This window comes from Salvelinus fontinalis, chromosome 12, assembly GCF_029448725.1.
Source record: "Salvelinus fontinalis isolate EN_2023a chromosome 12, ASM2944872v1, whole genome shotgun sequence".
Taxonomy (NCBI): domain Eukaryota; kingdom Metazoa; phylum Chordata; class Actinopteri; order Salmoniformes; family Salmonidae; genus Salvelinus; species Salvelinus fontinalis.
This window is the reverse complement of record NC_074676.1, coordinates 10,377,276-10,389,883: the sequence shown is the minus strand read 5'-3', so window position 1 is coordinate 10,389,883 and position 12,608 is coordinate 10,377,276. Positions and strand designations below refer to the sequence as shown.

At 42.4% G+C, this 12,608-nt stretch overlaps 1 protein-coding gene across 1 annotated transcript in view; it reads right to left on the bottom strand.

Moving 5' to 3' along the window:
* LOC129866767 (spondin-1-like) overlaps positions 1-12,608 on the bottom strand; it is a 125,919-nt gene that overhangs the window by 74,991 nt on the left and 38,320 nt on the right. Inside the window, exons 4-6 of the mRNA XM_055939630.1 lie at positions 7,441-7,514; positions 6,979-7,101; positions 4,899-5,047 (exon numbers count right to left, since the gene is read on the bottom strand). Coding sequence (XP_055795605.1) covers positions 4,899-5,047; positions 6,979-7,101; positions 7,441-7,514 — 346 coding nt within the window. The remainder of the gene's footprint in view (positions 1-4,898; positions 5,048-6,978; positions 7,102-7,440; positions 7,515-12,608) is intronic.

Here is a 12,608-nt window from a genome sequence, read left to right as displayed (position 1 = left end):
CTTTGTCCCCATGTGCAGTTGCAAACCGTAGTCTTGCTTTTTTATGGCGGTTTTGTGGCAGTAGCTTTTTCCTTGCTGAGCGGCCTTTCAGGTTATGTTGATATAGGACTCGTTTTTACTGTGGATATAGATACTTTTGTACCCATTTCCTCCAGCATCTTCACAAGGTCCTTTGCTATTGTTCTGGAATTGATTTACACTTTTCGCACCAAAGTACGTTCATCTCTAGGAGACAGAACGCTTCTCCTTCCTGAGCGGTATGACGGCTGCGTGGTCCCATGGTGTTTTTACTTGCATACTATTGTTTGTACAGATGAATGTGGTACCTTCAGGCCTTTGGAAATTGCTCTCAAGGATGAACCAGACTTGTGGAGGTCTACAATTTTTTTCTGAGGTCTTGGCTGATTTCTTTTAATTTTCCCATGATGTCAAGCAAAGAGGCACTGAGTTTGAAGATAGGCCTTGAAATACATCCACAGGTACACCTCCAATTGACTCAAATGATGTAAATTAACCTATCAGAAGCTTCTAAAGCCATGACATAATTTTCTGGAATTTTCCAAGCTGTTTAAAGGCACAGTCAACTTAGTGTATGTAAACTTCTGACCCACTGGAATTGTGATACAGTGAATTATAAGTGAAATAATCTGTCTGTAAACAATTGTTGGAAAAATTACTTGTGTCATGCACAAAGTAGATGTCCTAACCGACTTGCCAAAATTATAGTTTGTTAACAAGAAATTTGTGGAGTGGTTGAAAAACAAGTTTTAATGACTCCAACCTAAGTGTATGTAAACTTATGACTTCAACTGTAAGAGGCTTTAGACTGGCTTCAACCTTAGTCAGTAAAACTCTTCGCCCAAATGGACAAATCTCTGGTTAACTTGAGTTTAACTTATTTATTTTTTTATAGCCGAGACAACAGGGGAAAGAGTAAGAATCTTCATTCTCTCCTTAACTTTTGTAATTTTTATTTCTAAAATGGCAGCCATTGTGGTTAGGGACAAATCCAAACCAGTCTAACTGGAATTAATGGCAGTTGAGGCATAGGTATTGCCTTTTCTGCTTTTACTTATGCAAGAAAATAAAAGTAAGGCTTTTGAAACAGTGCCTTAAGAAAGTATTCAGTATTGGGCATTTTTCCTATTTTGCTGCTTTTACAACCTGGAATTAAAATAGATTTTGGGGGGGTTTGTAACATTTGATTTACACAACATGCCTACCACTTTGAAGATGCAACATATTTTTTTTATGAAACAAACAAGACAGAAAACTTGAGCATGCATAACTATTCAACCCCCCCCCCCGGCCCGCCCCCCAAAAAAGTCAATACTTTGTAGAGCCACCTTTTGCAGCAATTACAGCTGCAAATCCCTTGGGGTATGTCTCTGTAAGCTTGGCACATCTAGCCACTGGGATTTTTGCCCATTCTTCAAGTCAAAACTGCTCCAGCTCCTTCCAAGTTGGATGGGTTCCGCTGGTGTATAGCAATGTTTAAGTCATACGACAGATTCTCAATTGGAATGAGGTCTGGGCTTTGACTAGGCCATTCCAAGAACATTTAAATGTTTCCTCTTAAACCACTCGAGTGTTGCTTTAGCAGTATGCTTAGGGTCATTGTCCTGCTGGAAGGTGAACCTCTGTCCCAATCTCAAATCTCTGGAAGATTGAAACAGATTTCCCTCAAGAATTTTCCTGTATTTAGCGCCATCCATCATTCCTTCAATTCTGACCAGTTTCTAAGTCCCTGCTGATGAAAAACATCCCCACAGCATGATGCTGCCACCACCATGCTTCACTGTGGGGATGGTCCTCTCGGGATGATGAGAGGTGTTGGGTTTGCGCCAGATATAGCGTTTTCCTTGATGGCCAAAAGTCCCTTCTTTCATATGTTTGGGGAGTCTCCCACATGCCTTTTGGCAAAAACCAAATGTGGTTTCTTATTTTATCTTTAAGCAATGGCTTTTTGCTGGCTACTCTTCCGTAAAGCCCAGCTCTATGGAGTGTACAGCTTAAAGTGGTCCTATGAACAGATACTCCAATCTCCGCTCTGGAGCTTTGCAGCTCCTTCAGGGTTATCTTTGGTCTCTTTGTTGCCTCTCTGATTAATGCCCTCCTTCCCTGGTCCATGAGTTTTGGTGGGCGGCCCTCTCTTGGCAGGTTTGTTGTGGTGCCATATTCTTTCAATTTTTAAAAATAATGGATTTAATGGTGCTCCGTTGGATGTTCAAAGTTTCTGATATTTTTTATAAGCCAACCCTGATCTAAACTTCTCCACAACTTTGTTCCTGAACTGTTTGGAGAGCTCCTTGGTCTTAATGCTGCTGCTTGCTTGGTGCTGCCCCTTGCTTAGTGGTGTTGCAGACTCTGGGGCCTTTCAGAACAGGTGAATATATATTGAGATCATGTGACAGATCATGTGACACTTAGATTGCACTTTATATAACTAATTATGTGACTTTTGAAGGTAATCGGTTGCACCAGATCTTATTTAGGGGCTTCATAGCAAAGGGGGTGAATACATATGCACGCATTCTTTTTTTGAAACAAGTAATTTTTTTCATTTCCCTTCACCAATTTAGACTATTTTGTGTATGTCCATTACATGAAATCCAAATAAAAATCTATTTAAATTATAGGTTGTAATGCAAAAAAATAGGAAAAACGCCAAGGAGGCCCATTATCAGCAACCATGACTCATGTGTTCCAATGGCACGTTGTGTTAGCTAATCCAAGTTTATCATTTTAAAGGCTAATTGATCTGTATCTGGAGCATCTGGAGCATCAGCATTTGTGGGTTTGACTACAGGCTCAAAATGGCCAGAAACAAATAACTTTCTTCTGAAACTCGTCAGTCTATTCTTGTGCTGAGAAAGGAAGGCTATTCCATGTGAGAAATTTCCAAGAAACTGAAGATCTCTTACAATGCTGTGTACTACTCCCTTCACAGAACAGCGCAAACTGGCTCTAACCAGAATAGAAAGAGGAGTGGGAGGCCCCGGTGCAGAACTGAGCAACAGGACAAGCACATTAGAGTGTCTAGTTTGAGAAACAGACACCTCACAAGTCCTCAACTGGCAGCTTCATTAAAGCCACCAGTCTCAACATCAACAGTGAAGAGGCGACTCTGGGATGCTGGCCTTCTAGGCAGAGTTGCAAAGAAATGCCATGTGATTGTCATTAGGACTTCATGCGGGGGTTTATATGATAGATTTTTATCTAGAACGCTTGTATGTTCTGTAATTGCAATTTATGTGTGTCTACGTCAAAATTCTGTTTATGGTGTGTCTATGTCTGTAAATTGTTATGTCTGATATTTGTCTGAAATATTGTTCCCCCTGCTGCTGTCTTGGTTGGACCAGGTCTCTCTTGAGAAATGTATTTGATCTCAATGAGTCTAATCTGGATAAATAAAGTTTAAATAAAATAAAACAAATAACCTAAAGAACTTGAGACAACAGCATGCAGTAATAATGCCGATTGGCTTAGCGGTCCAAGGCACTGCATCTCAGTGCTAGAGGCGTCACTACAGACCCTGGTTCAATTCCAGGCTCTATCACAACCGGCCATGATTGGGAGCCCCATAGGGCGGCACACAATTGGCCCAGCGTCATCTGGGTTAGGGTTTGGCTGTCATTGTAAATAAGAATTTGCTCTTAACTGACTTGCCTAGTTAAATAAAGGTTAAATGTTTTTGTTCTTCTTTTTCAAATAAGCCATGGAATGCGTTGATTGGCCAGTGGCCAAGCCCTCATCACATTTACAACTTCAAAACCAGCCCTTTTGAGCCACCGCCAGCTTTTGTGCTCATAATTCTGGCTGTGAAAATATAAAAAATATTTCTCACACACCCCCGGACCTATAGACCTACAGCCAGCGCTTAGATTTACCATTGCGTTAGGTTTGTTAAACTAGAGCCCACTGTGCAAATGATCTTCAAATTCATTGTTTTACACAATATCTTATGACAGCACTGTCTGACCTTTTATACTGTCATAAGAAGGTTCATGTACATTCATCTATTTGAATTCCTAATTCTATGGATTTGAGAACACTTGTCACTGCCACATACACAAACAAAGTCATTACACAACCTAAAGACTGCTCGTTGAATTCTGGAAGCATGTGTCTCTTATATGGACCATTAACTAATATGTTTCCGGTGTAATTCTATCCCTATTTTATTACCAATATCAATCAGTAATAGGTGTTTCAAATGTATATTGAGCACATTCCTATGGGTTTAATTCTACTTTGATTAATATCACAGTAATTTATTTTACAACAACAACAAATTGAATTATAAACAGAAAAGTTCAAAGCGGAAATTGGTGATTGTGGCCCACCTTCAGAATCCGTGACAACCAATCATATTTGCTTGTGACAGGAAGTCAAACAGAACACTATCCTCCATCTGACACTTGTCAACATTCCCATTATTAGTCGGCCCTCACAGCATTGTGGGAAAGAAAGGTTCACATGGGTTATGAGCCTTTCCTGTGTGACCTTTAAGATTCTCTGTGAGGCGGCCATCCTTACTCACCTCTCCCTCCATTAGCCATGCCACCGCTCCTCCAAAGCCATCCCATAATGCCCCTCTGCATCTCATCTGTCCCTGGCCTCAACACTATTGTTGCCATGTCACCCGAGAGCAGGGAATTAGCACTAAATAGCAGAGCGGTGCAGATCAGCCAATATACAGACTTGTGTGTTTCATTAATATGCCAGAGAGGGCCTTCCATTAACTGATCAACCTTTGACATGCTGTTTCAGAAGTGGAGACAGGCACATTAAGACATCAGAAAGTCAGATCCAAGCCGCTTTTTGTCTGAAGATCAGATGTAGCGGATCAGCAAACATGAACAGTTCAGAACCTATGATGTTTTTATAGGACCTACCTTCTGTCTTATCTCCTCCTCCATCTTAACTGGAGACCCCAGCTCTGCCACCTGTTTCACCCCTTCGCTGGCGAAGCCACCGTACTCCCACAGGACGTAGCTCCTGGAGTGGGACGCCCCGATGAGGGCTGACCAATGATTGGCGCGTCCTGTATAGGGTGGTGACAAAGAAACAAAGTCGCCTGCATGTGTCTGTGTACAGATGTAGGATCTTCATTTGATCACCATGTTACAGGAGAACTTACACTCGTAGTGCATTTGAGGTTTAAAAAGGCTACTGAAGTTTGCAATTTCCACTTCGAAATTTAAGACTTGATTTTCCCTTATGAAAAATGTATCAACCCCTACAAAAATGTGGATGAATTAGAATCCACATAATAATTCACATTTTCTGTTGCTGCAGGACTATTTTCCTGCTGTAACAAACTGTAGCAAAATTAAGATCCTACATGTGTAGGTGTAGCGGCAGACAGATCGCTCCTGGCTTTAACTGTGTCTGCTGGGCGTGTGAGGGCTAACAGCAGAGTGGTGGAGACAGTGTTCATTAGCCATGCATGTGGCTGGAAGGCCACTGTTAGATATACTGTGACAGGCCCGCACTTCCACTGGTGGAGCCCTCATCATTACCGAAAGAGTTGAGGCTGGAATAGACCCGGTCAGACCACACACACACACACCAACCAATTTGTATATATCATTGTTTTTACTTTGGTCACTCAACACTACCCCTCAGAAACCCTTGAATGTAATTACATTTTTCCATAATACGCTTCCCTCAGTGAAAGATTATATATAAAGCTGGAGGGAAAGGGAAACTATACAGTTCATCTCTTTAAGCCCAACAGGCCTATAGAGAATCCATGTGATGTGCTTTAATGTACAAAAACTTTGTTCTTGTTTCCTGCCAAAAGTGCCTCTTCCCATCTGAAATTATTTATGGCGATTCCCTTTGTAAGCTGTGGCTACATAACACTGACTGCAGGGAATATGTGTGTGGTTCGGATCATCAGCTCCAAAAGAGGAGACTGTATCATAACAGCTATCCAATATCATACTGTTTTACTGACTTAGGCTTACTGAAAAGTATTTGTTTAAATCCCAACAACACACAAATAATTTGAGAGAAATCCTCTAAACCAGTGGTTCCAAAGTGGTTTCCAGTGAGGAACTCTCAGGGGTCCAGCAAAGCCTTCCTAATCTTGTTTCTTTAACTGTTATAAACATAACCTGTGGAATGCAGTGCCGGTCTGATAAAACATTAAATGGCACATGATTACGATATGGATCGTTGTTTCAAGTCCATTGCACTCAGGCTGTTGTTATGTTTGTATCATTCTGAGGGGTGCCCATCACGAGCAAACTCATTTGTATGATTTTACTTTGTCTGTGAAAACGATTAGAACAGGCACATCTGATTAGTCATTTGGGCTTTTATACTCTGGGCTTAGCTATACTAGCTATACTACAGCCTCTGCCATATAACTAAACAGAGCATGGCTTTGCGTCTGTGGTTGCACCTTTACAATGCAGAAGGCAGCTCATCTTTAGCCCAAACCGTTCAAAACTAAAGACCTATTTTATCAGAGCTACGTGTTTTTCTTTCTGGCTCAAATTGACAGGAAGCTCTTAAAAGGGTAGACACAAATGAACCATCATGAGTAAGAAACTATGGAAACAAACCTTTAAAAAACGTCAGACATTAGATGATTTGCAGTATGGATCAGATGAGGTCATTACCACTAATTAAATTAGAAGGGACATTTTAGGTGTGCCACAGAATTGAATATCCCATCAAGGTGTCCCAAGGTTCCTAAAAGGTTGGGAACCACTGCTCTAAACTACAGTGTGCTGTTCTTTCCTGCAGTATGTTACTCTCGTCAACAGACAGTCTAAATATGTCCAGGGTAAAATGTCATCTTTTTGTGTTTCTTCCAAAACCATAATGTCTTGCTTAATGACTATAAATGGTGCAGATCCTTTCACACTCCAGAGCAAACGGACAGTTGAGCAACAGGTGGGAAGTTGGACAGCAATGGCAGTGTGCGTGGGTGTACATGCATGACTGCAGTGAAGGACTTACTGGGGTAGTCTTTAGGGTGAATTTTCTCTGACCAGTTCCCATAGAAGGTGACTCTGTACTTGGCCGTCCCACAGGCACAGCATTCCGGAGGGGGCTTCTCTGTGGTCTCCCCAAACACAGCCTCTGAAACACACCCACCCACCCACACACACACACACACACACACACACACGACCCCACAACCCCCCCGCGCACACACACACACACACACACACACACACACACACACACACACACACACACACACACACACACACACACACACACACACACACACACACACACACACACACACACACACACAAAGTGAAGATAAGAATGGTGATCTTGCTTGACCGAATATAATTTTTGAATGTGACTACATACAATATCTCCATTATAATCTACTACAGTAACAGATCATATAAAAGCATTGGGCTGTTCCGTGAGAAGTAATATTCGTATAGGACAGATATGCTGTACCTTTCTCACACAGTCTGACAGTGAGGGAACCTTCATCCTGGAAGTAAATGATCCTCTTCTGCACAATGCTGGCTCTGCAGAGGAGAAAGAAAAGCATTCCTTCTATTCACTGACAGCACAATGCAATACAGCGCTCATGTTAGCTCACAACTCCCAGGGGTGAACACACACACACGCACACACACACACACACAGTGCATGAGGAGGAGCCTTGTAATTACCAGGCTGATTACCGATGCGCTGTAGCAAAAAAGAATGTAAGCTTGCGAGACTTCCGGGCGGTTTTACAAGGTTACGTGAGGAGTGCAAGAGGCACTGACTGTCTGTTTCCCCTGAGGAGAGGTGGTAAAATCCGCCCCGTCAGAGCGCACGCCAGAGGCACTGCCAGACCTGCTCCCCATCAACCTCAGCAGAATACCAATGTGCAGAGAGCCAGACTGAGGCTGATCCTCAGGACAGTCCATCAAAACTCTGACAGATACTGTATGACTACTCTGTCTCACACTCTCTACAGCTCGTCTCCCAGGAGAGACTAACTTTTTGGGGGGTGAAAGATAAAAGATAAAATTGTGATAGTCTCATCAAACCACAGGATCTGAGGCCACGACACGTACATGTGTTTCTCCAAACTGTCACGTTCCTGACCTTGTTTTCCTTTTGTATAGTTGTGTTTAGTGGGTCAGGACGTGAGCTGGGTGGGCAGTCTGTGTTGTTTGTTCTATGTTAAGTGTCAGGTTTAATTGACCTTGTATGGCTCTCAATCAGAGGCAGGTGTTTTACGTTCTCCTCTGATTGACAACCATAAAGGGAGGTTGTTTCTCATTGTTTGTTGTGGGTGGTTGTCTTCCGTGTCTGTATGTATGTTCGTACCACACGGGACTGTAGCGTTGGTTTGTAGTCTGTACCTGTTTCGTGCGTTCTTCGTGTATTTGTAAGTTCTCATGTTTTAGGTCAGTCTACGTCGTTTTGTTGTTTTGTAATTTTCCAAGTGTTTTTCGTGTTCGTCTTCGTCTTTAAATAAATTCATTATGTATTCACAACCCGCTGCATTTTGGTCTGATCCCTACTCCTCCTCTTCAGACGAAGAGGAGGAGAGAAAACGTTACACAAACAGACAAACTCAAGCCCAAACTTTTCTCCACAACTGAATCTTTTGATATATATATATCCTCAGCCATACAGCTGTTCTAAAGGCCACAGTTACGTTGTATGGAGCTCAGCGGGGACTTTGCATGTTATAATACATTTTCACTATCATTTCATTTTAAAGTGGGGCGGCAGGTAGCCTAGTGGTTAGAGCGCTGGACTAGTAACCGAAAGGTTGCAAGATCGAATCTCTGAGCTGACAAGGTAAAAATCTTTCAATCTGCCCCTGAACAAGGCAGTTAACCCACTGTTCCTAGGCCGTCATTGAAAATAAGAATTTGTTCTTAACTGACTTGCCTAGTTAAATAAAGGTAAAATAAATAAATAAAATGTGATACAGGTGCATCAAGTTAATGACTTTAACCCAATGTAAATATCTTAACATTTGCTGGCATCAGTGGGTTCCAGTTGCAGTTGGGTAATCTTTGGTTAATATATCCCTGACTTCCATGGCTCTCTCCATGGTTATGTTCTTCGCGCTAACGGTTTGGGCTGGGCTTCTGTCCACAACATTAGTTCCTGCGGGAGTGTTTAGGAACCTTTAGTTGTGGTCCCACACACAGGCCTGTGGGCCCTGGCTCCGCATGTCTCCGGTGCTGCTGCCCGCCTGCAATCTCTGTGTCACTGGGGAGAGGGTGGCTATAGAGAGCGGAAGCTCCAAGTAGACCTTCATCTCTCGTTCTTCTTCATCTGACTCTCAAACACTGTTTTTTAACCTCACCCTCAAAAAGAGAGTCTGTCTTTCTTCTTCGTCAACTCTAAGACACTATTCAGGTCAAACCTCTAAGGGCTTTATATGCCGTGCCCTATGACATAATAGCCGTTGACATTTCAGTATACAAGATAAACTAGCACTAATGGCAGGACTCGGTAGTGTTGAAGGAGGAGCATCGTGTTGGGATCTCAGTTGTTAAACGTGATATCCTTTATGAGATTCAGTGGGAGGAAGATTGGATCCTCTCCTAGCAGTAATTTGAGTTCTATTTGATGTCCAGTGGATAGAGTTGGCAGCTGTGTTTCATGGCCTTTGTCTGGCAGGCAGCCCAACGCTCCGGTACGAGCTAGAGAGCTGTAGCTGTATTTGACAGGCAAAGACAAAGTGACAGCAATACGGCGGGATTTGCATAGCAGATGTTTCTCAGTGCAACATTTATTGGAATAATACCAGGACTGCAATAAGCCATCTGTCGTATGGGACGGGAAGATATATTAAAAATAACTATTGTGGATATAGCTTCAAAAAGCTAGGCAGAGAGGAGTGAGTTACATCTCGCACGAAGTCAGTGAAGCTCAGCACTATTTGCAGGGTAAATACAGGGCAGGGGATGGAGAGACAAGATTTGTTAGGGATAAATATCTCTACAGCAGAGCTTAATTGTTCAGTATTCATGCACCAATTCGATCTCACCTCAATTTCACATTTCTTAACATAATAAAGAGCTTTCAGGTGAGCAAGCAATATGCCATGGAAATAGTTATTTAACACCCAATTTCAACCGTTTTTGAGAATTATTAGGGCTAGGCTGCCTATTCTCCCTTTATGCTAATCATGCAAGTTAGTGTGTGCGTGGGTAGCGCAGCTCCTCTAGGAATCCACAGAGGCAACGCCTAGCCGCCTGGCTTCACAACTCATGAAGCCGATGCAATAAAAAGACACTAAATCTGATCGTGCTTTTCCTGCCAATTCATTTTAGGTCTGTACCAGCAAGTATCCCCCACAAATGACATGTTAACGAAGACATAAACATTTGAAGACATAGTCGAAACAGTGATGAACTGTTGATCGTTGCAAAATGTGTTGTTTAATCAAGAATTCATCAGCTAATGTTGAATTGGTCAGCTAGAGGGCATTCGGACTGCTAGCTCACTAGCTGTTGTGACAGTACATTTTTCGTTTTTAGCCAGTATAACATGTTTACAGTTAAGAGGCTTACTGATAACGAGTTCATAACATATCTAACAGGTTATGAAATTCATATCCAAATGCAGCTTCATATGTAAGTGCTATTTTCTTGGCTGCCAACTTTCAAAGAAAGCTTGGAGTGAGATTTTCTATCTTGAAAATCGTTGCCCCCTGACACAACCCCAAGATGTGGGGTTTGGGGGTCCTCCCCCAGAAAAATGTTACAGTTTTAAAGCTAATTTCCTGCAATTCTATGTATTTTGACATGGCTTAGGCCTATGACCAATAAATAAATAAACAAACACACACACACATAGTGCATTCGGAAAGTATTCAGACCCCTTGACCTTTTCCACATTGTCACGTTACAGCCTTATTCTAAAATTGATAAAATAATATTTTTTCCCCTCAATCTACACACAATACCCCATAATGACAAAGCGAACAGGTTTTTAGAAATGTTTGCAAATTTATTACAAATTTAAAACAGAAATAACTTATTTACATAAATATTCAGACCCTTTGCTATGCTATTGCATCCTGTTTTCATTGATCATCCTTGAAAGGTTTTTACAACTTGGAATCCACCTGTGGTAAATTCAATTTGGAAAGGCACACACCTGTCTATATAAGGTCCCACAGTTGACAGAGAATGTCAGAGCAAAAAAACAAGCAATGAGGTCGAAGTAATTGTCCGTAGAGCTCTGAGACAGGATTGTGTCGAGGCACAGATCTGGGGAAGGGTACCCAACATTTTCTGAAGCATTGAAGGTACCCAAGAACACCGTGGCCTCCATCATTCTTAAATGGAAGAAGTTTAGAACCACCAAGATTCTTCCTAGAGCTGGCAGCGTGGCCAAACTGAGAAAACGGGGGAGAAGGGCCTTGGTCAGGGAGGTGACCAAGAATGCGATGGTCACTCTGACAGAGCTCCAGAGTTCCTCTGTGGAGATGGGAGAACAGCCATCTCTGCAGCACTCCACCAATCAGGCCGTTATGGTAGAGTGGCCAGACAGAGGCCACTCCTCAGTAAAAGGCACATAACAGCCAACTTGGAGTTTGCCAAAAGGCGCCTAAAGGACTCTCAGACCATGAGAAACAACTCTTTGGCCTGAATGCCAAGCATCACGTCTGGAGAAAACCTGGCCCCATCCCTACGGTGAAGCATGGTGATGGCAGCATCATGCTGTGGGGATGTTTTTCAGTGGCAGGGACTGTGAGACTAGTCAGGATCGAGGGAAAACCTTCTCCAGAGCGCTCTGGACCTCAGACTGGGGCAAAGGTTCACCTTCCAACAAGACAACGACCCTAAGCACACAGCCAAGACAACGCAGGAGTGGCTTTGGGGCAAGTCTCTGAATGTCCTTGAGTGGCCCAGCCAGAGCCCGGACTTGAACCCGATCTAACATCTCTGGAGAGACCTAAAAATAGCTGTGCAGCGACCAGTGGTGACTCGTCAATCAGGGCAGTTGGGGTTGCCTGTTTTGCATGTTATTTTGGCATTGGAGACCTTATAGCTTGAAAGGATCTATAGAGAAGAATGGGAGAAACTCCCGAAATACAGGTGAGCTAAGCTTGTAGCGTCAAACCCAAGAAGACTTGAGGCTGTTATCGCTACCAATGGTGCATCAACAAAGTACTGAGTAAAGGGTCTGAATACTTATGTTATGTTATATGTCCGTTTTTTTATTTGTAATACATTTCCAAAAATGCCTAAAAACCTTTTTTTGCTTCGTCATTATGGGCTATTGTGTGTAGATGGATATAAATGTTTTTTTTTTTTAGGAGTCAATACAGAAAATAAATCTTCTAATCTAATCGGATAAATTATTGACTCTTCTATAGTAAGCCAAGGAGCTGACACCTCTGGGTTTAACCAGGTCTTCAGGAAATTCATTTGGAATGATAGGTGGTAAAATTCGAAATTTGGAACTACAAGTCCACCCACTGCTTTTGTTCTCTGTAGTGTTGCGTATTTAATCTGTGCCCCCCCCCCCCCCAAATTAACTTCTTTATGAGATAGTCAAATTAAGGCAAACGTCTATAGGAGAAGGCAGTGGTAACATGAAACACGTAAAATTGATATGAGGAAGGACATTCATTTTAATAATTGAGACAC